The sequence below is a fragment of the Nycticebus coucang genome, chromosome 7 (assembly GCF_027406575.1).
Source record: "Nycticebus coucang isolate mNycCou1 chromosome 7, mNycCou1.pri, whole genome shotgun sequence".
NCBI classification, from domain to species: Eukaryota; Metazoa; Chordata; class Mammalia; order Primates; family Lorisidae; genus Nycticebus; species Nycticebus coucang.
The window spans coordinates 55,579,585-55,604,221 of NC_069786.1; the positions used below are offsets into that span (position 1 = coordinate 55,579,585).

Below are 24,637 nucleotides of genomic sequence, written 5' to 3' on the forward strand. Positions count from 1 at the left end.
TTCTCTCTCTCTTTCACAGAGGTTTGCAAGACTCTGTTTCCTTCTGGAGTTACTTGCTCTGGCAAAGAAGAATATTTTTAAGTCTTGCATTTCTGTCCTTTTAGAGTGAGATAAAGTGAAAACCATTCTCCAAAATAGTCTCCTTTCCATTGTGACAAACACAAGGATCCCATGTTCACATAATCAGGCACCATACAGGATGGGGGAAGGGGGAAGGAAGACTGGTGTTATTCTAAAAATAGCTGCTTTGCTGCCACAGAGACTCTTCCCATGGTATATGGTATGGGGCGGACTTTTTTTGAGCATTTAATTCTTTTTCAGGATGAGATATTTAGAACTAGCTGGCTAGCAAAAGTTTCCTAGGACCTAACCAAAAGAATTCTGGTACCAATATCTGGTGTAATTTTGCCATGGTAGATACAGTCATGATTTCTAGTTGACCCTGTCTTGGTTGGTTCACCAAGTGGTTCCAGGGCCACTTGTTTTGAATTCATCACTTTTCTCCAGTTTGGCAAGACTTACAGGAGTTCCGTCAGACCACTCCCAGGAGCCAGCATTCAGTGGGTTTCTTTTATTAAATCCAATCCAGAACTGCCTTTCTTCTGTGCTAGGAAGAGAAGAAACAAAAACGTTGCCTTTCCTTTAGAATTTATGACATCACGTAAAAGGCTCCAACATATTTTAAAATATGGATGTATGCAGGAAACAGCTGATGCTCCTGGCAGGATTGATCAAGTCAACGAACATTTTTTGAACATTTTTTTATGTGCAAAATCCTGCGCTATGAAATGAACGAGATGAACAGAGAGAATATTTAGACTCACACTCTCTTTCTCCTGGTTTTATGGTTTGCTCACCAGGGACACACAGCTGGGGAAGAGTCAGCCCATGTTGAGAACATGGGTTCCTGATCAGAGATGGCAGCGCCTTTCACTCAGCACAGAGCACATGAGAGCGAGTTGGTGGAAATCATGGGACATCTCTTCCCCAGAGGAAGTTTCACTACTTTGCTATTTCTACTACCTTGCAATGCTTTGATTTGTGGCTCTTTTGTCAAACGTCGTGTGTTCTCTGAAAGTTAACCACCATCCCCATTTAATAAAAGGTGCACAGTAGGTTTTGGGCTTTTCCCCCTCAGATCCCAAGATAAATACTTCTACAGCAAATCAGCCTGAGCCATGGTAGATTAACTTCAGCAGTCACCACTGGTTTAGACTTGGCGAGAAGCTCCACAGAGAATCATCCGCCTTCCTATTAGGCAGAGTACAAATATGTCAAACCACAGACTACTCAATAAATCAAGCAATAAAGCCAAATTGTACAATGAACCATCTCACTAAGATAATTTTCTGAGAGTAATTTTGAAGAATCTAAAATTTAAAAGATTCAGAAGTCATGACAGATGCTTTATTTTCCTTAGTGCAGAGAAACAAGCTTATTCTGAAGAATCCCTTCTCGTGGATTTGAGCTACTCAGCCTGAATGATACAAATTAAAGTCAAATGCAACATAGAAAATTTGAAAGATCACTGGTGCCTGGTTGGTCACTGTTGTGTTGGCATCTTGCATTTGAGGTTGGGAGGAGGTGGGAACGGTCACCTTCAGATTAAGCCAAGCACATTCGTTCTCCACGGCAGAGGCTGAAAATCCACATCATTCTCCCTCTCACACCTTTTATTTCTTTGTTCTCTGATTCTCTGAATTCAGAGTTCTACATTTTTTCCTGCTATGTACTGGCTCCTAGAAGATTAAATAGTATTTATTTTCTTTCTATCTTTTTCCTAAAATTGTATAATTTCCTAAGTGTGTGTGTGTCTGGTTAATGAAATAGAAAAGCAGTTCCATAGGAAGGATCAGCAGCTCCCATGCTGCCTCTGAGGTCTGGTACACACTATAATTAAGCATCAGATTTGAGAGAATTCTCTAGTAGTCTGGGCAGAATGCACAACACCATTATACGGCTTGTATGATTAGAGGTCAAAGATCAATAATTTGATAGATGCTTGGCACTAACTTCTATAGAGATTTCAGATGTGAGCATTTATGTAAATAGAAATGGCACTGATATTTGATCTGAAAGCAAACTGGGAAGCAGTTTGTATGTGGTTGTGTCATATAACAAACCTCACAAAAAGCACAGGGCAGAATATGCAAATATGTGTTGTCAGGGGCTAAAGTAGTGAAGCAAAGTACACTCAGGACAATGAAGACTGTCACCTATCCTTCGGATCTGTGACCTCACACCTGTCTAATAATCCAATCAACCAGGAAGCTTATTAGATCTTTCTTCAGTCCTAGAGAGTCTGATTCAGCCGCTCTGGGGCAAAACCAGAAAGCTCCCATGTTAAAAGGTGATCAGTCAGGTTCTGGAACCCTGTTTTGTGTCAGCACTTCCTGTAGGGATGAGCAGTTTTGTGGGATGTTAATAAATGTCCTCCAAAAAAAGGGTTTCGTGACTAAAGAAAATGCTTCCTTCTAGAAGCCTTTACAATGCTAATAGGCATGGCAAATTTCAAAGATTATCTATTAGTTTGCAAATATATTAAACCACAAAATCTCCCTTTTTCTCCATAGAATAATCCAGGAGATTTGCAATGGAAAATGTGTCAAAAACGTTCACCCTTATGGTTATTTTTATAGATGCTGAAGATGGAGAATTTGATACATATTACATATTAATCTTTTTACGGGAATGTCCTACAAGGAAACTTACAATGAAGGCCATAATTTTCCTCAAAACCCATCCTGGATTTTTTCTGGGATTCGGGCAAGTGTTTCATTGAGACTCCAGATTTCCAGACCTTGGAGGAGAGTATCTGGTATTATGTTTGTTCTCACTAAATTAATGAATCCAGCCATGAGGTGCGCTGCGCTTAGACCACGTGTCCTCAAGGGCAGGATACTATCTGGATGTCTGCTGGGTGCTCCAGCCACTTACGCATGCACCTGTGTCCCTCACACAGAAGATAGTCTCAAATATACAGTGACTCATAAGAACATTCTAGAAAGACAGTTCAAAGTGGTAGTGGGGTAAGATTCAACAAAGAGACCTATCTTCAAATATTTGAAAATAAAGCAAATTTTTATCTGAACTGCTGTAGCTCTAAACTGAAGGGAAGGAGATTTCTGGTTTACTAGAAAGTTCCTCGTTAAAACCAGCCTTCTACAATGGGATAGGTTCTCTCTCAAGTAAAGAGATTGCTGAGACAGGCAGGGATCATGGCAGACGGGTGGATGACCATGGGAATGTACTTGAAGGAATTCCTGTGTAGGGCAGGAGGTAGCATAAGACCTTTTAGATTTCTTCTGATTTAAACTTAGCTGAGTTTCTAATTTCACAGAATTCAAGATTCTGTAAACTTGCAAGATGGACACAGATAAATAAGCACTTATTTCTGCTTATGTAAAATTAGGGGGATGGGTTTGAAATTAAAACAAAAAAATCAACAGGACTATTTTTTTTCCCCAAACAAAATCTTACATGGATTCCTGTTAGATATAAAATAATCATCAGTGGAGCTAGGTGGAGCAGCTCTGGTGAGTCAGTGAGCAAGGAACCAGTTCTGCCTGTGGCCGCCTCTTGCTCCTTGGGTTCCAGGAGCCTCAGATCCTCAGACAACACTTTGAAAATCACTGGGCTATATAATTATTGAGTTTGGCAGCAAAGCTCTAAAATTCTGACTTGAGTCACATGGAAAAGTTTTCAACTATCAAAAACAATTGTCATTTGGTTCTTTGTTTTATGAAATGAGAAGTTGATGCAATTTATGTATATACACACACAAATATACATACATATATATAACTATGTGTATATATATATTTTTTTCTTTCACAATTATGTATAGCTGGCTTTAGGCTTAGTACAAATACTGGAATTATAAAAAGCTACTTTGGATACTCACCCCTAAGAAGCCATTACTAGGAGATGGAACATTCGACTGTAATTTTTCAAAATTAACACATATTTACCGATTAAATTTTGAATGTAAGAGATCATTCACAAAATTCTCTTCTTCAATATGGGCAAAGCTTGCAAGATGAGCTCCAAATTCTTCACAAAATGCTTCAGCTTCTCTCCATGTTCTTTTCCCCAGGACTTTTTCACTATGAAATACCTGAATAGTAAATGAAGAAAAGTAACACAGTCACGGAGGAGGTGAGGCTGTTTAGTTATCCTCAAGAGAAGAACAGCTCAGAAGAGAACGTAATTGTCATTATTCTTTATTAAAAAGCTTGACTTCGTGGGAAGATGCAACAATTCTCAAACTAGAATGTGCCTAGTCATCACAAAACTATTAGCTCATTTTTTCTCACAACAAATTCCTGTGGAGGATATGACAAACTCAGTTTTATAAATGAGCTTTTTGAGACTTTCCCACCCTAAATCTCCTGTAGCTGACATGACTTGCCTGTACTTGTCCTTCAATAAATGTTTGTCAAGAGATGAGGAAAGTCAGTCTAAGAGAAGTTGAGAATTTTAGGTTACACAGCTACAAACTGGCCGAGTTAAGATTAGACTCAGACTCCTTGCTTCTGGAGTCCATGACTTTGCATCCTACTAGACTGCCTTCTGACAAATTAGTATTAGTATCCGGCCGACCAGCGGTAAGAATTGAGGAATGAGACCTGGGACCTAGAGCAGGTATATTTCTAGGGTCTTTGGGTCTTAGCTGAATTGGCAGGTGCAATGGTTCAGCTGGGTCTAAATTTTCTGCTGTTTTTCAGCTGTGCTCATGGTAGCAGAAAAAAGTCAGTCAAATGATGGGTCTGTTTTTGGCTTTAAGTTTCAAGTGAGGGACTGAAGCCCAGAGCTCATGATCCTGGACCTCTGCACCTTTCTCAATTTTAACTGCCTGGCACTAAGCCTGAACCTCTAATGTCAGGCAGGTACACCTGCGGCCACCCTTCACCAGACTCTGATTTGCTGAGACCAGAATGAATAGCTTTCTAAATCCTGTGGGCCACAGCACACCATTTCCATCTTTTAAATTATATGTCAAAACTTGCTTCCTCTGGGAATGTCTTCCTGAATCACTCTAAACTCATAAATCCTATCACCATGCCCATCGCACACCATGCATTTGTTGACATATTAGGGTGATATATAGTAGAAAAAGCACTAGACCAGGAGTCCCAAGACTGGAGTTTTATTCCAACTCTGTCAAGAAATAATTGTGATCTTGGGCAAATCTCAGTGGCATCAGGTTGTTCATTTCTAAAGTCTAACTTACTGCTTCGTGAGGTCACTTTGGGCCTGTTATTCTATGAATGGGGTGTACATGAGTACAATTTAAACCAAGTGCACAGGTGTTCCACACCATCCGTGAGCTGCAGCAGCTCTGGACAGAGTCTGTCTGTGTTCAGATCTGCACGTGCCCTGTTGCTGGAGAAGTTTCTTCCAAGATTTGGTGAAACTCTATTTGTAAAATGAACTAAGACAAAACCAGCAAACATAAAAATATCATATTTCAAAAAATATATTTCTGATAAGAAAATTATAGGAACTGATACAAATATAGGATCTGAAACTGATTTTCAAATAGGCATTTCTTCATGGATTTTATATATATATATATATATACACACAAGGGATTATATCTATATATACAAAGGATTTTATATATATAATATATATTTATATATAAATATAACACACACATACAGTATATACACATACAGAGGGTGCCAAAAAATGTATACACATTTTATGAAAGGAAAAACTTGTATTAAAATTGTAATCCTCAGGCTGGGTGTGGTGGCTCACACCTGGGAGGCTTAGGCACATGGATTGCTTGAGCTCACAAGTTTAAGACCAGCCTGAGCAAGAGTGAGGACCCCATTTCTAAAAAATAGAAAAACTGAGGCAAGAGGATTACTTGAGCCCAAGAACTTGAGGTTGCCGTGAGATATGATGCCATAGCACTCTACGTAGGCCATCAGAATGAGACTCTGTCTCCAATAAATAAATAAAATTGTATATTACTGATAAAAAAAGATGAATACAAGTCACATTTGACTTCTGCAATGGCAAGAGGTGGTATGAATTTCATACTACACGCATTGCTACCATAATTCAATTCAATTTCAAAAAGTAATACATAATAGCATCTCTCAAAATGTGCATACATTTTTTGGCTTCCTCAGTATATATACACACATATGTATACACACATAATGCACACACATATACACATATGTATCAAGTGTATATATTAATTTGTGTGATTTTTTCAGGTGTCTGGCAAGCTGCAAAAGTTACCCTTATTAGCAGAATACTACCAATAAGGAATTCATTCATTATCTTACCAACAATACACAAATGCACCATTTCATCAGTAATACCCAGTGAGTGTCTGCCTCCTTGATGTGGCGTATGTTTGACAATAAGGACAATATTAACAGGGGCTTCACTGTCCCCAAATGGTCCTTGCTGACTCAGCTCTTGATTGTAATTCTCAGGCAGAATGTACTGTGAATGTAACATCGTGAGATAGGGGGAACTGTCCTCATCCCTCCTGTAACAGGATCTCCTGAATGCTGTAGTCCAAAGATGCAGAGAGGAGAGCTTTTGGGACTCTCTCAGCTGTTGTAGGAAGTGAGGCATGTGCAGATGAGACTCCATCCTCCTTGGGCAGCTTTCCTGGACCTTGGGGGTCTGGTTCACCACAGATTAGGCTCTTGCTGCTTCTCACTGCCTATCTGTTAATACAGGTTGTGCATCCCCAAACTAAAAATCTGAACTCCAAAACACTCCAAAATCTAAAACATTCTGAGCAGGGACATGACACTCAAAGGAAAAGCTCATTGGAGAAGTTCAGATTTCAGCTTTTCAGATTTGTGATGCTCAACCAGGAAGAAATATGAAAAAAATCTGAAATCTGAAATACTTCTGGTTTCAAGCATTTTGGATCAGGGATACTCAACCTGTAATAAAGTTGCTTTGCCTGACTTGTCATGTGAATCTTTTGTCCTACCAGATTCATACCGTAGCAGCTGAGTTCACACGAAACCTCCTGCCAGAGCTAGGAACCTTAGCAGAAACTGGTCAGGGAATTGGAGTCCTCCTCCAGGATTGCTAACCAGTACATGGTGTTCCCCGCCCAGGGACTAAGACTGGCACATAGTATTTCTTCTTAATAGATTTCAATCTTGGTGATAAACCCTTCAATGTCACCACAACATGCCAATTTTTTTTTTGACTTAAAAATTATTTGGAATGCAACCACAAGGGTAGAGACAGGCAACAAATACTGATTAAGCGCCTGCTGTTTCCCAGGCACTGTTCTGGAAAAAGAAAAGGTGCTGGAGGAAAGGAATTTAGGATACACGGATCAAACTGATAAAGTGTTGTCTTGTTAAGCACACCTATGTAACCTCGGTGTTACCTTGAAGCAACTGGCCAGACCGGACTCTGATTCCCAGTCCAAATAGCAGGGGTGAAAGGGCCATCTCTCTTCATGCTCAGTTTTTTCCTGGGTTTCAACTGGCTGCTTGCACAGGGACATTGCCTTAAAATGTCTGCAGTCCTTTACTTCCCAGCGACCAAGTGGATACCTTCCTCGCATGGCAACACAGCCACCACTGTAGCCTAAAAATAGAAAACAAGCACTTTTCACACCACACAACTAAAACATTTTGTGCTCGGGAGACAGCTCTTTAGAGTATTGAATAATTGACATCTCATAATGAGGCACCCAGACAGAGCAATAAAGATGAAAAAGGAGGCTTTGTTGGCATGATTAACTCATTTCTCTTCATCTCTGGAGACAAGAACAGAAGATGGAAGTCTGAGAGAAAAGAGAGTGTGAAGGCTGAAAATTGGACATGGTCTTCTTTGAGCTCAGATGGCAAATGATGAGGAACTAGGATCTGTTCCTACATGGAACCAACATATCCCCATGGCCCAAAGCTGTGCTTTGAAATCCCATCATGAAAAATCGGCACAGTGCTCATCCTTTGACAACAGATTCAATGGGGGAACATTCATAAATGATGGGTTCAAGGTAGACCTCAAGACATACACAGAAAACCAAACTGTAAACCCTGGGAGAAGGGAGAGAATGAGAATGAATTCTCTAAATGAGGTGAAGCTCTGGGCAGAGAGAGAAAGCAGACATCAGGGAAGAGAGGGCCAGCAGAGAGAGAGAGAGAGAGAGAAAGAAAGAGAGAAATGTAATAGATGTTTGGTTATAGACAAATTTCCACTATTTTCTTTTGTGTATGTCTGAACATTTTAAAACATGAAATATGTTTTTACATAGAAATAATTTATAAATTGAGTTAAGATTCTTAAGTTGTCAGCAACAGCTATACAACTCATAAAGCAGCTGAAAATACATATTTTATTTTATTAAGTAGAGATGTTTATTTTTAAATATAATTCCCAATCATCATGACCATTTGATATTTTCTGAGTATATCCTGTACTTTAAAAATACATATTTTAAACTTTAGTAAAGAGTAATAGAAAACAATCTCATTCCAAAAATAGAGTAAAAATGGTTAAGAATGAGCTTTGTTTATTTTGGAAGCCAGGGTGCTAACTAAATCAACATTCAGTAATAGCTACGAAAGCTGGGAATTTGTAACATGCTGGACTAGACTGTATGAAGGACAAAACAAAACAAAACCCAACTCTTAGTTCAGCAAGACATTAAACAACTGAAATAAATAGAATGTGTGAAATGCTATAGTGAAGATGTTTTCAAAGCTCTGGAGTAGACATCAGAAGTAGTGATAAAGCCTGACCAGAGAGATGAGCAATGAATGTGTAGGAGGTGACATTTGGGCTGAATTTTGAAGGAAGAGAAAAGAGTTTTCAAGGCATGTTTGTCAAAAGCAAGCATTTGAAGACTTGTGATTATTCTGGATGTAAAGGCACTTTAAAAAATGTAGTCTCTTGGTACTAGATATTTATCTTGCTTAATTTTCCTTCAGAAGTGATAGCTTCCATTTTTTTAGATACCAGGAAACTGGTATTATCCTTCTCTACCATATTTGCATTGTTTCAGGCTCACAGAAAGACAAAAGAGAGGGGAAATGAAGAGTGGGAGTGAAAGAAAGAAAACAGAAGAAGACATAGCAAATTCCTGCTGAAGAAATGGAAGAGTTTGATGAAAGAGGAGAAAGAATAAAAAATTGAGAATGAGAGCGTTTGGGTCTTCAACAATCCTGGGTGCACACTGATGTGGTAGACACCAGCGTCCGGGTGACCAGAGAGTCCAGATTGGTGCTGCGTGTGTACAAGTTCATGTATCAAATAGACCTGCAAAGGGGAAAATGGCTAGCTGCAAAGGAAGAAACACAGTAAGTTTCAGATGGAAGAAATGGAGTCAAGGGAGAGTTGGTCCATACAGAGGCCATCAGAGGGCTCCACCTGCCTAGAACAGATAGTTTGTGTTAGAGATGCGGGGTTGTGGGATGGCAAAGGAGATTGTAGTATACAACTGCCTCTGCCTTGACTGGAGCTTTGTGGGCCTGTGGAGCATAATAGTGGAATGCAGCTTGCAGTCTAGCTGGGTCATGAAAAACAGAGATGTTGCATGCTCTGTGCTATGAGATTACACTGGGAAATCCACATGGAAGCTCCAAGGGCAACACGCCTGCTGGAAGAAGAGGTAAAACACGCACGCTTGCCTCATCCCTTCATCTTTCCTTCCCAACAGTCTTTGAAGGGGTGCCAGTGGAACCTCCAGTTCCTGCAGAGCACATAGCACTTCTGGGGAACAAAGCACTTCTGACTTGGAGCCTGAAGTCCAGGGTTCTGGTCCTAGCACAAATATTTGGTAACTTGAAACTTGAGCATGTTAATCACAATGAGCCTTGTCTAAAATAGGGGGATAATAACCCCTTTTCTTCTCATAGGTGTTCAAAAGCATCAGCTGATACCAGAAATTGAAAAGCACTCTGAAAAGTATGAAGAACTAAAAACTCTAAGATGTCTCTATGATTGATGTTACATGAGAAGGTGGGGTTCCCTAGGCCCCTCCCATTCCTAAGGGATCTGGTGTGCAAACTGTGTCGAGGGGAGATTCTCTGTGAGGTGAGGGACTGAGTAGGCAGGGGCACCCCAGCCTACCTAAGGGCCTTTCTCTTCCTCTCATGCTCTGGCTGACGTTGGTCTGGGGGTTCTTACTCCTCGGAGGCCACGTGGGCCATAAGATCCACCACCCTGTTGCTGTAGCCAAATTCATTATCACACCAGGCAATGAGTTTGACAAAGTGGTCATTGAGGGCAATGCCAGCCCCAGCATCAAAGGTGGAAGAATGGGGGTCACTGTTTTTTTTTTTTTTGCAGTTTTTGGCCAGGGCTGGGTTTGAACCCACCACCTCAGGCATATGGGGCCGGCGCCTTACTCCTTTGAGCCACAGGTGCCACCCAAGGGGGTCACTGTTGAAGTCAGAGGAGACGACCTGGTGCTCAGTGTAATCCAGGATGCCCTTGAGGGCGCCCTCTGATGCCTGCTTCATCACCTTCTTGATGTCATTGTATTTGGCAGCCTTCTTGGCAGGTGAGGTCCACAACTGACATGTTGGAAGTGGGACACGGAAGGCCATGCAAGTAAGCTTCCCGTTCAGCTCAGGGATGACTTGCCCACAGCCTTGGCTGCACCAGTTGAGGCAGGGATGATGTTCTGGAGAGACCCATGGCCATCAACCACATCTTTCCAGAGGAGCCATCCACAGTCTCCTGGGTGGTAGTGATGGCATGGACTATGATCACAAGTCCCTCCATGATGCTGAAGTTGTCATGGATGACCTTGACCAAAGGGGCAAGCAGTTGGTGGTGCAGGAGGCATTGCTGACAATGGTGAAGCTGTTTTTATATTTCTTGTAGTTCACACCCATCACAAACATGGGGCATCAGCAGAAGGGGCAGAGATGATGACCCTTTTGGCATCCCCCTGTAGGTGAGCCCCAGCCTTCTCCATGGTGGTGAAGATGCCAGTGGGCTCCACAACATTCTCAGCACCTGCCTCATCCCATTTGATTTTGGTGGGATCTCGCTTCTGGAAGATGTTATAGGATTTCCATTGATGACAAGCTTCCCATTCTCAGCCTCGACCGTGCCATGGAATTTGCCATGGGTGGAATCATACTGGAACCAGTAGACCATGTAGTTGAGGACAATGAAAGCGTCACTGATGGCGACAATATCCACTTTGCCAGAGATAAAAGCAGCCCTGGTGACCCGGTGCCCAATATGACCAAAGCTGTTTATTCTGACCTTCACTTTCACCATGGTGCCTCGGGGATGCAGCTGGCGCTAGAAGAAGAGGCTGTCTGACAAACGGGAGGACCAGAGAGCCCTGATGGTGGTCACTTTTATTACAAAGGCTGGGATTTTGTGGTGTGAGTTTTGCCTGCATGTTCAAAGAATTTTTTTAAAAGTTCGAATCAGCAAGTTTGAAATGTAATATACTTTTTTGGTTGGGCTTGCATTTTTCACACTTTCCTACATCAGACAATGATTAAATAGCTTTGGTTTTAGATGCTATAGATAGTCAACTCATCTTCATTAGTGAAGAAGGAGCCGCTGGTGAAACACTATGAAGATGAAAAGTGCTGTGGGAGTGCTATTGGTATTCTAAAGTGCTTCACTTAATGGGACGTTTGACCCAAATTTTAGAGTCTCAGCCCCAAAGAAGCAGTAAAGTGGTATAATAAAGGGAGGCTGGGCTCAGGGAGATATAAACTGAATTTACAAGCTACACCATGGGAATGCATGCTTGCAAAGCCCGGAAGGGGACGGTGAGGGCAAGAGAAGGGGTGGTTTTTCTCTCAGAGAAATTGTTGTTAAATTTGATAACTCACTTCCCATTGGATGAAAAAAAAAAAACCTATTATCCTTTTTCTCAGTGGTGAGTCTCCTGTTTCAACAGATTCTTGTTACCGTCTTTCCCCTGAGTCCCCCGTCACGCTCTCCCTCAAACGCGAAGAGGGAGACTTTCTGTTGATTAAGACATTCCCATTCCTAATTCTAGTCTCCTCCATTCAATAAAGCTATCTGGCCTTATAAAATGAAGTGAGCTGGGGAAGCCTCCAGCCCCTCCCCCCCTTTGGTGACATACCTGAAAACAAACCAGCTGAGCAAACTCTTTGTGGTATCAGGGTAAGAGAAAATGTGCTAGGCCCTCAAGCCTCTAGACAAGTATTGCATTAGAGTTGGTTGTTTTATTGCAGCCCAATTCGTAATAGCTAAGTCATGGAAAAAGCCCAAGTGCCCATCAATCCACGAATGGATTAATAAATTGTGGTATATGTATACCATGGAATACTATGCAGCCTTAAAGAAAGATGGAGACTTTACCTCTTTCATGTTTACATGGATGGAGCTGGAACATATTCTTCTTAGTAAAGTATCCCAAGAATGGAAGAAAAAGTACCCAATGTACACAGCCCTACTATGAAACTAATTTGAGACTCTCACATGAAAGCTATAACCCAGCTACAACTTAACAATAGGAGGAAGTGGGGGTGGGTGGGTAGAGGGAGGGGGATCGGTGGGATCACACCTGTGGTGCATCTTACAGGGGTATTTGCGAAACTTGGTAAATGTAGAATGTAAATGTTTTGGCACAGTAACTGAGATAACGCCAGAAAGGCTATGTTAACCACTGTGATAAAAATGTGTCAAATGGTTTATGAAGCGAGTGTATGAAGCCCCATGATCATATCAATGTATACAGTTATGATTTAATAAAAAAAAATAAAAAAAAAAGAGTTAGTTGTTTTCCCATTTGTTGCCTGCAACAACCCCTCACACTCTCAAGTCCACGACCCTCCCCACCTACCCTCTCCCTCCCTCTTCTCTCCTTCTCCACAGAGAAAAGGAGGGCTCTTCAAGGGTGCAGGAGCTGAGCTTTCCTGAAGTGCTGTATATCTGCCAGGCACCGCGTGAGGCATTTCAGATGGTCTTTTCCCAGTTTAACTCCCCAAACCTTCTGAGGCAATTCTTAGTGTCTGCATTTTGTGGATGGAAATACTGAGGCACAGAGGCTTAGTGCCTTGCCAAGACCACCCGGTTGGTATGGGTTTGATCCAGGATTTGAAACCAGACTTAAAATTTGAGTCTACTGTGAGACAATATCAAGGCACAGAGAGGGTGAGCATTCAGAAAACAGCTGAATGAATGAATAAACCATTTCCCTTAAAATTATGCTGCTTTTCCATGGAGCTTTCTCTGATTCCTCTGATAATGTTTCTCTCCCTTATGTGGCTAACGCATTTCCATGGAGATTTACTATCACATGTTTACCTTGTATGACAGTTACTATAATATTATTTTAAAAATGTGGACATGTCCTAAGGGTGCTCAAAACCAAGACTGGGTTTATCTTCACATATGTGGTGGTTCATTCCAGAACTCTGATGAACCTTAAAATAGACTGGCCTATACAGTTGCGTCTGACTTGCCCTCCTGGGACCCTATTTTCCTTATCACTGGCAGAAGATTTTGATTGACTTGAAACAATTGGGGCGAGTGTGCCCTGGAGTTAGTTCATATGTGGGAAGCAACATGCCAGAGGCATCTAGCTTTAGAAACAAAACTTTTTCATAGAATGGATGGTGGTAAGATAGTGCTTTCAAGTGATTTTCTTTTTACAGCCATCTACAAGGCTCTAATCTAATATTCTAATAACTTGGAAAAGCATTTTTGAGTAACTTAACACCACCCAGCAACTTTCATTTCCATTGCATCTTTAATCTAAGTCCAAAGTAAATTTTCGTCTCTATGCATTCACTTCCTTGATGAGAAGCTAATTTATCATCTTTCCCTTTAATCAGTAGCAACAGTTAGTATAGATCAAAACCATTTTTTTCCATTTCACCTGAAATTTTACTTCTCTAAAATACCAAAGGTCATAGGGTTGCTTTGTTGTTCTTGCTTTTTAATGAAAGTAACGGAATTTTCTGGTGTTTTGAAAATGGGAAATTTTAGCATGAAAGAAAGGAAATACAGAGAAAAGATGGGTTAAGTAAAAACCTTGTATTTCTGACTTCAAGTTGGAAGCATGAATTCGAACTCAAAAAGCATTTCATCTTACACACGCACACATACACATGCACACACATACCCTAAATATGTCCACTGAAATGGCCTAGAAACAATAACAAACCCACAAACTATGATCACTCGTGGGTCCAGATTGTGATATGTTGCCCATCAAAAGGAACAAGGGTTCTCTGGTGAAATGGATGTTTCTAGGTCAGAGCAGAAATTTGTATCTTGCCATGGCAGGTGGTAAGGACCCTATCAAACACTACTAGTGTCATATCAAAAGGACTCAGAAGGTCATTCTTGAAGACATTTCGACCACAAAGATGGGTCAACATAAGCATTAAAAAAAGAAAATTGTAATGAATTAAAACATATCAAATATATTTAAAACCCTTACTTCATAGTAATGCTAAAAAAAAATCAAAAACTCAAATTCAGTGTTTTAACCTTTTTTTAATCTCACAGCACACTTGAACCTATATTGAAATTTCCTTGGCACATATAAATTATGTTGATCAAAAAAAAGAAAAGAAAGAGCAAAAAAGAGAATATACTTAGGGTGCTTTGAACTTCTTTTGAAGACACTTTAATCAGTGATCTTTAAAAATTATTGTTGCACACCTAAGGTCCTCTCAGGGCACACCAGTGTGCCGTGACACGCTGGTTGAAAATCACTGTTCTAATCTTACAAGGGTATATGTGAGGCTTGGTAAATGTGGAATGTAAATGTCTTAGCAAAGTAACTAAGAAAATGCCAGGAGGGCTATGTCAACTAATGTGATGAAAATGTGTCAAATGGTCTATGAACCAAGTGTATGGTGCCCCATGATCATATTGATGTACACAGCTATGATTTAATAAAAAAAAAAAAAGAAAATCACTGTTCTAATGGTCACTTTTGAAGGACCCTAATGAAGAAATAAGCATTTTGAAAACTAGTAAAGGGAAAAAATTAAGCATTCATTCCGTTTTTCCTCTAAAAATTGTATACAGGGTAACCAAAAAATCGAGAATTACTTCCTTATAAGAAATATTCCAGCTATAAATGAAAACACCCCTGATGAATTAAGAGATATAGACATTGATCATCAAAGGCTGCTAATATCAGAAAAGTTGGACACTAGGTGCCTTCAGACAGAACACAACTTCCAATGAAATGTTCTTCCCCAAATCTAAAGTATAAAATAAAATCTGAATGTGTTCATGCCTCTGATTCTAACCCTTTAAAAATAAAAATTCCAATTTTATAAAATATATAGAGGATAGAGTAACGCATTAACCAACATGATGGGAATACAATCAGCAAAGCCCAGACTCTAAAGACATTTATAGAATAAAACCCATTCGCATCAACCAATAAAGGTGGGGGTAGGGTGTGGAGAAGGAAACCTAGAGATTGAAAAGAGTTTAGGAGACCTGTCAACCAAGTGCAATGCATGAACCTTATTTGAATCTTGATTCAAACAAACTATAAAATGCATTATGTAATACTTGTAAGTCATTTAGAAATTTGAGCATTAGCTGAAGATTTATGTTAGGCAATTATAGTTAATTACATTTAGGTATGATGATTGTATTATATTACCATGTTAAAATAAAGTCTTTATTTTTTGGAAATAATGCTGAAATATTTATGGATGAAATGATATAATGATGGGGATTTGCTACGAAAAAATATGGGAAGGGGTGAGGATAGAGAGGAAAGATTGGCTATGAATTGAGAATTGCTGATGCTTGGGGATGGATACATAGTGTTTCATTGTACTATTTGATGGACATTATACCATCAAATAATGGCAGAAAAAATGGCAGACATGTGATTCCACCACAGATTGAATGTTTTGCTGGCATGACAGAAGGACAGAGTCTTGGCTGAGTTTATAAAAAACTGCAGGCTTCCTGTTCAGTGGTCAATTCATATATTCACTCTTCACTGGATTAAGATTCTGACACGGGGACTAAGCTAATGGATTCTTTCGTGACAGGCAAGAAAGAAAATGTGATTTAGGATGGTGTTTCTACAAGCTGCAATTTGAAAGAAAAAGGGAAACACAGGGGCTTTTATATTGCTATTTTCTTCCAAAAAGATTTACATTTTCATCTTATTCAGAGACAATTTACTCAATGTCAATCAGCATGAGGAGCCAAACTAAGCATCACGGCATTATTTTTGCTTCAGGGAAAAGAGAAAAAGAATAGTGTCACTCAAATAAATTACAGCAGAAACTTATGAATGACAAGGAGCTCGGCTTCAATTCCAGATTTTAGACATCAAAATGTGCCCCAAGGAAGTTAACATTAAAAACCAAGGAGTCTGTCTACTCAAAATGTATTAATTTATTTTGACAGTTATAGACATTCCTAACAAAATTCCAAAATCTATAGAAATGATACCTGAGCTCCTAGTTTTTTTCAATATAGTGTGACATGAAAGTTTACTATTCTCTGCATTGTAGTAAAATTCATAGATTCATAGAAAAAGAAAATTGTTCTAGTGAGACAGTTGTGATGTTTCTTATTTAGAGCTATGGAAAAGTGCCAGTTTCTATACAACTTTCCTAAATGATGCTTATATACAAAAGAAAATCTCATTTGTCTTAACTTCATTTTGCTGAATCTTTAAAAAGCAGCATTAAAACAAAATTAATAAACTTATTTTGTTAGAGCAGTTTTAGGTTCACAGCAAAATTGAGGGGAAAATACAGGGAGTTTTGCTTAATATCCTCACACCCACCACAACCTCCTTCACTAAAGACATCCCAGGCCACAGTGGTACATTCATTACAACTGATAAACCTAGGGTGTCTGATGTTTCTCTGTAAGAACCTGATTGAGGTCCTGGAAGTAGAATTCACAAATGTATGGGGGCCCCCTGTGACTGGGTCCCCTGGAGTTTTTGCCTCTCAGAGTCAGTGCACAGTGAACCTTCAGCAAATTCATCAATTTCAGGTTGGGTTTTCCCATCCCAGCACTGGTTCCAGTAACTTATGGTTCTCTGTATCCTCCTGCTTGTCTGTCCACTTTTGGGGGACAGTGATTTGCCCTCTGATCTCATTTATTTGATGGATCTAAGAAGAGTTATTGATTTTTCATTTTGTTCAGTTTTTCACTCGTTGCTAGGATGGCGTGGCAACTTCTAAGCTTTGTATATGCTGGGCTGGGAACTGAAAGTCTTCAAAAAGTACAGATTTTTAAACCATATATTCAACAGAGAGAATGTAAACTTTCTTTGATCTCACTCTCTTTTTCTTTCTTTTATCTTTAGGAGGTCTAAAGAAATTTTTTTAAAAGAACATTTAATGCTGGCTCTTAGGTTGAGGAAATGTAAGACTGTAAGCAACAATCAGACCCTCCTTTAAAGCCCTGTGATTTTCCAGGGTACTCACATCTCAGACTATATAGGTGAGGAATTCTAATAGCATAATAATGATACTCTCTGTACACTTAGGCACAGTCCTACAAAATCTTTGTCTAAGGAAGGCTTATATTTACTGATTATTTATGATGCAGCAGGAACTACGTAATATTTCTTTTTTTTTTTTTTATTGTTGGGGATTCATTGAGGGTACAATAAGCCAGGTTACACTGATTGCATTTGTTAGGTAAAGTCCCTCTTGCAATCATGTCTTGCCCCTGGAAGGTGTGACACACACCAAGGCCCCACCCCTCTCCCTCCTTCCCTCTCTCTGCTTTTCCTTCCCCCCGCCATGACCTTAATTGTCATTAATTGTCCTCATATCAAAATTGAGTACATAGGATTCATGCTTCTCCATTCTTGTGATGCTTTACTAAGAATAATGTCTTCCACTTCCATCCAGGTTAATATGAAGGATGTAAAGTCTCCATTTTTTTTAATAGCTGAATAGTATTCCATGGTGTACATATACCACAGCTTGTTAATCCATTCCTGGGTTGGTGGGCATTTAGGCTGTTTCTACATTTTGGCGATTGTAAATTGAGCTGCAATAAACCATCTAGTACAAGTGTCCTTATGATAAAAGGATTTTTTTCCTTCTGGGTAGATGCCCAGTAATGGGACTGCAGGATCAAATGGGAGGTCTAGCTTGAACTATGTAATATTTCATTTAATTTTCCCAATAACTCTGTGAGGTAGATACTATTACTATGATTATCTTAAAGAAGAGGAAACTGAGATACGAGGAAATAAAGAAGAAATAAAGTAACTTGCCAAAGATTATACAGTTGGGATTTGAACTTGAACCTGACTCCACAGTGGGTACTCCTTATGCACATGCTAACCTGCAGGGCAGTCTCTTGTAACTATTAGTTATCTACTTAATGCCCTAAGTGAAGAATGGTTTTGAGCCTAAAAATTTTCAGATCCAAAACCTTCAATGGCTTCCCAGACCTAGAGAACAAGTGAAAACTCTTTAGCTTGTAGTACCCTGTTTCCCCGAAAATAAGACATCCGCCGAAAATAAGACCTACTGACAGGAAAGATAAGATGTCCCCTGAAGATAAGACCTAGCGCATCTTTGGGAGCACACCTTAAAATAAGACACTGTCTTATTTTTGGGGAAACAGGGTATTAAGCTGTGGTTTCAACATACTTCTCTGGCCTATCTTTTACAACTCCTTTTCATATATCTTACTTTCTAGTTACATGGAACTATTAAATTCCTCAAAGTTGCTCAGGGCTTCCTTGGCTCCGTATGTTCGGTTATGCTTAGAAAATTCTTTTTACTTCTTTAGCCACCAAATCCTGTGACATTTCAAATACTAGGTGAAATCTCACTTCCTTCTTGGAGTCTTTTTTGATAGCTCCAATGGGAGTTATTGTCCCCACTTTTAACTGTTAGAGTACTTTATTTTCTGCTGCTATGGTTTGAATGTATGTACCCCTCCACCAAATTTATATGTGTGATAGTATTAAGAGGTGGGGCCTTTTGAAAAGTTATTAAGTCATTAGTGCTCCAACCTCATAAATGGAATTAGTGTTCTTATAAAAGAGGTTGAAGGGAATGCCCTGGTTCCTTTTTACCCTTATACAGCAGGAAGGTTCTGACCAGTCCCTGAGTCTGCTGGCCTCTTGATATTGGACTTTCTAACTCCCAGAACTGTGGAAAACAAATTTCTGTTGTTTGTAAATTACCTAGTCTGTGATATTTTGTTATAGTAGCAGGAAAAAACTAAGACACCTTTATAAAAGTTATTTCTTATACTTGCTATCACCACTAGCAGATTATAGCAACTTGAAGGCATATACTTTAAGCAACTTTTTATACCCCTTGTTATACAAATGCCTTATGAAAGTTTATTGGATGAATGGATTTAATTATGTAATAGGGTTATACAGAGGAAGAACTTTTCTAAAAAATATGCAGGAAGACCTCTCAAAGATTGAGTAGTAGACTGATCACATGTGTACATCTCTTTTCTATCCTTAAATCCCATGTATTGAAATAAAAGATGCTATAAGAAATAACCAGCAGATTAGGTGCCCTAAAAGATCCTTCTGATTGAACCAGTTGAAATGGTAGATGAAATACTCTGAAAACGTCTTTATGAATGGCTGAACTGGCATAAAGTGAATGAATTTGTAGAGTTCTCAAATGCAATAAAAGTATAAACCATGGAAGTCAAGCTGCTGTCATAGTTGGTTTTATGCTGACGATTTCTTCCTAACCCCAGAGACACTGAGCTTCTGCTCTGATAGTTACACGGAGGTTTGAGAAAAGAAGATGAAACCGAAGACATACACAAAATGGGAAGTCTAAAAGAAGACACCAGAATAAAATAGGATCCCAGCAGCCACTTCTAATATGAGAGGTAATTAAGGATAAACTTGGTTGCATGTGAACTTGCAACCTGGTTGTCTCTCTTAAGCTTGGCAGTGAATAGTGAGAAAAAGAAATAACTCCTTGAAGAATTTATAACCCTGACCCAAACTTCATGCAGGTTAGTCATCTAAATTCATACTACCTATATGTTCAAGAAAACCTCAACCACAGTTTTTAAAGTGGTCCTTAGTTCACAGTGCCCAGACTGAGTGATAGAAACAAAGGCTAATTCTCTCTGGAGGAACCTGATGTCAACCCAGGGGTGAGAGAACTACCATAAAAAAGTATAAAGAAAATGAGCAGCTCTCAGGCAAACACTCAGAGCACAAGAAATGTGATAGCAGAAATAGACTTACAAAACTTCAGGTATGCCACTGTCACAAACCAAACGCAAGATAACTTGCTGTTGTATGTGTAAGGAAATGAAAGAGAATCTTAAAAATATGAGAAGGAAACAAATGACTATAAAGAGCTACCAAATAAAATTGAAAGAGAAATAAACATACCTTTTAGATATGAAAAAATACAGTATCTAACATTAAAAACTCAAGGAACAAATTTTAATTAGATCAGATCTTGCTGAAGAGAGAATCTGTGAACTGAAAGAATACATGAAATTATTAAAATACATTCTCAAGAGACAAGAGAAAGAAAATAAAAAGAAATGTTAACAAACATGGAGGAGAAAGTGAGAATGGTAAACATCAGTAACTGGAATGATAAACACCAACATTAGAAAGATTAGGGAAAAGGTGATATTAGAAGAGATAGTAGCTGAGAATTTTCCAGAGTTATTGAGTCACATTATTTCTTTATTTATTTAGTGAGACAGAGTCTCACTATATCGCCTTTGGTAGAATGCCTTGGCGTCACAGCTCACTGCAACCTCAAACTCTTGGGCTGAAGTGATTCTCTTGCCTCAGCCTCCCAAGTAGCTGGGACTGCAGGTGCCCTGCCATTATTTTATTGTAGTTGTCATTGTTGTTTAGCAGGCCCGGGCTGTGTTATAATCTGCCAGCCTCAGTGTATGTGGCTGGCGCCCTAACTACTAAGCTACGGGCACCGAGCCAAGTCACACATCTTTAGGTTGAGGGAGCCCAGTGAAAAAGATCCCAAACCAAAAATCCCCACATCACAAAAGAGATGGCATATTAGTGAACAGATATATCTAAACATCTGAACAAATATTGACAGCATAAACAACAGCAATAAGATAATATCAAATGGAAATGAAACAAGTCAGAATTTAAAAACTAGACACCAATAGCAGCATATGATTTGGAATCCCTTCTCAAGATGAGAAGAGAGTGATTAACTGTTGAGATTGTTGATTTTGTTAAGAATGCCTATTAACTAGCTAGTGCAACAACTAAAAGAATAGATTTAGAGGATACAACTTCCAAACAAAAGGGGAAAAATGAAGTGCAAAAAGAAGAAAAAACCAATTAATAAAATGGCCAGAAAAAAAAGGAAAAATAACATTAAAAAATGCAGGACAAATAAAAGGGGCACAATAAAATAGAAGAAATAAATGCAATTATACACATAATCACAAAAGTAGAATCAAATTCTGAAGTTAAAGATTGTGTGAGTAGGCTTAAAAAATTCAGTTATATAATTTTTATAACTATAATAACCTTATAGTTATATACACTAAGTATAAGGACACAAAAAGATCGAAAGTTAAAGAATGAACTAGGCCAATACTAATTTTTAAAATGTTACTCTTGCTATATTAATAGACAAATTAACTTTAAGGAAAGAATAATTTTGAGAGAATACGAGAGTCACCAAGAATACTTTACTGATTTTGATGCCACAGGGAGGATCTAACAATTCTAAACTTGTATAGTCCTAAGAACGTAGCTTCAAAAACATACACCATTAAAAACTGGCAAAATAAGAAGGAGAAATTTACAAATCCACCATATAGTGGGAGATATTTAACACTCTCCATAATTGATCAATCAAGTGGGCAAAAACTAGTGAGGCTCTAGATGACTCGAACAACGCAGTTAACATCATTGATTGACATACAAATATTTAGAATGTTACATGCAGCAAAAGAAGAATATATATATATATATCCTTTTCAAGTCCATGTGAAAAATACAAAAATTGATCATGTGAAGGCCATAAAACAACTTTAAATTCAAAAGAATAGGCACCAAGCAAACCATATTTCTTGATTATGGTGAAATTAAATGAGATCTCAATAACAAAAAGAACTAAAATCACCTGTACTTTGGGAAATTATAAAAAAAAACTTTTCTTATAATTCAAGGGCCACTATCATGTTCATCTGGGAATTAGGATATATTCTAAAACGAAAAATTATAAACTCTACTAAATCTTGTGGGATGCAACCCAAACAATACAATACTTGGAAGGAAATAGAAATCCCTAATAGTCTTATAAACATTATAGAAATTGGATCAGTGGTTTAAAAATCTTCTCCTATATAAAATATGAATACATTCTAATAAACATGTATTGGATATACAGGTCAAATTTAAATATGCATTTCAGAGACTAAAAATGAACAGTCTCCAATCATTCTATAAAACTAGCATAATCATAAAACAAGAGAAATATGAACCTTTTTTCTACATAAAAAGGTTGTAGAAATCATAATATTAATGCTTTATCATTCAATGTTTGCTCTGTGTACCTACAACACAGGCTCCGCCTGGGAGCTTTTTTAAAAAATGCAGATTCTTGGACTTTACCCCAGAGCGACTGACTCAGAATTTTAACTTCATCAAGGTTCCCAGGATATCTCTATATTCACTATAGTTTGTACTAGCAAATTAAACCCAGAGATAGATTTAAAAGATATATCATAACCAAGGGAAATTTACCCTAAAGTGCAAAGCTTATTTACTACCATAAATTAAATTGTTATATTAATAGGTTAAAAGATGAAACCTTTGGATTGTCTCAACAGATTCAGCAAGTGCTGAGTGAAATTCACTATCTATTAATGATTTAAAAAAAATAACTCTAAGCAAACTAGGAACAATAGAATAAATGATATTCTTATATGACTAATATCTTTTCAGATACATTGGTTCTATTTTTTTTCTTTTTTTTTACTACTTCTCTTTCACTACCACATTACTTGAGTTACTCCAGTGCTATTGGCAGGGAAACAGAAAATTAGAATTTAGTTTGTGTTATTTATGATATTTCAAATCAGTGGGCAAAAGGGTGAACTAGTCAATATATAATGCTGAAACAAGTTATCTAGAAAAATTAAAGTGAGATATATCTTGGAACATACTTTAAAAAGTTCCAGATCAAAGTCACATACTTACAAAACAAAACTATAAATGTATTAGAAAATAATGTTTTATAATATATATATATATATATATATATATTTTTTTTTTTTTTTTTTGGCAGTTTTTGAACCCGTCACCTCCGGCATATGGGGCTGGTGCCCTACCCCTTTGAGCCACAGGTGCCGCCCAAAATAATGTTATATTTTTACAAACTTCTGTTGAGAAAATACAAAAATCTTCACAACTATAAGGAAAAATACAAACATTTTATGAAAAAATTTTACCTTTTATGACAAAATATACCACAAGAAAAAATAAAAGACAACTAATAAACATGGATACTTTATTTTTAAAAGATAATAAAATTTCCACAAATCAATGAGAAAATAGAAAATTTCCAAAATAAAAATGGAAAGTGATGCAATTATGTAACAAGGCAATTGAAGTAAAAAACAAAACCAAAAAAAGTGTGATACAAATATGAAAAATTGCTAAATCAAATTACTAAAAATTATAAATTAAAACAATAACAAAACATTTTTATTTTATCAAATTGGCAAAAAAAAGAAAAAGGTTGTCACATTCAGTATTGACAAAAATATGGGAAAATTGGCATTCTCATATTTTGTTAGAGGAAATTGTAAACTGATAATACCTTAGTTGTATTTTCACTTTTAGGCTGTTATGCTCATACTTATGTACAAAGACATCTACATAAATATATATTTGTTGCAACAATTTCATAGCAGAGAAGAAAATGAATTTAACCCAATGTCCCTCAGTAGGGTTAAGACAAAGCAAATTATGGTTATATATACATACTGCAGAATTCTATGCAGCTGTTTAAAATATTGACAAATAAATACCAATGTGGAAAGTTCTCCAAGATAGATTATTAAGTAAAAAAACAAATAGCAGAGACATGCACCCTATTTCCATTTAAAATCACATATGCATGGACGTCTGTACATGAGTAGAGCAGCAAGATCACACCCAACAACTAACAGTGGCTATTTCTGAGAAGGGACGAATGTTAATGTCGGGGAGGTGAAGAGAAGGAGGTGACGCAGGACTTCCACATTTTATGCAGGATACTTCTCTATAATTAGAGCATCTATATGATTTATCATCCAAACCAGGAAAATTTAGAGTAAACATATCTGCTCCAAGACAATAGACATAAATTGGAACTGCTCTGGACAAATGGGCTGTATGGGCATTATCTATAGTGAGACCATATTCATGACTTAATTGTTTAGTTTTAAAAACCAGTCATGTGTTGCCAACTGTTGTCTAGTGTTGGAAGTAGCACACTACCTTCAACTGGGCTTTGATAATTATAAGAAAAAAGACTTGTGTGGCCTCTTTCATATTTTATCGTGAGGCCACTAGATATCCCTCCCTCTGTGCGTGGCAAACACTCTTCCTTTACTTGGTAGAGTAAAGTTGGAGGACATGACAGAACAATTTGTATAAGGACCCTACAGGGTTGTCCAACCTTTTTTCCCTCCCCTGCCACACATCTGAAGAATAAAAGTTGTCTTAGGC

General features: G+C 38.1%; 1 protein-coding gene across 2 annotated transcripts in view; it reads right to left on the reverse strand.

The window, feature by feature from the left end:
- PLA2R1 (phospholipase A2 receptor 1) overlaps window positions 1-24,637 on the reverse strand; it is a 134,605-nt gene that overhangs the window by 42,243 nt on the left and 67,725 nt on the right. For both annotated transcript variants that reach the window (XM_053597839.1, XM_053597838.1), the window contains exons 12-14: window positions 7,388-7,590; window positions 3,972-4,117; window positions 523-607 (exon numbers count right to left, since the gene is read on the reverse strand). In XM_053597839.1, coding sequence (XP_053453814.1) covers window positions 523-607; window positions 3,972-4,117; window positions 7,388-7,590 — 434 coding nt within the window. The remainder of the gene's footprint in view (window positions 1-522; window positions 608-3,971; window positions 4,118-7,387; window positions 7,591-24,637) is intronic.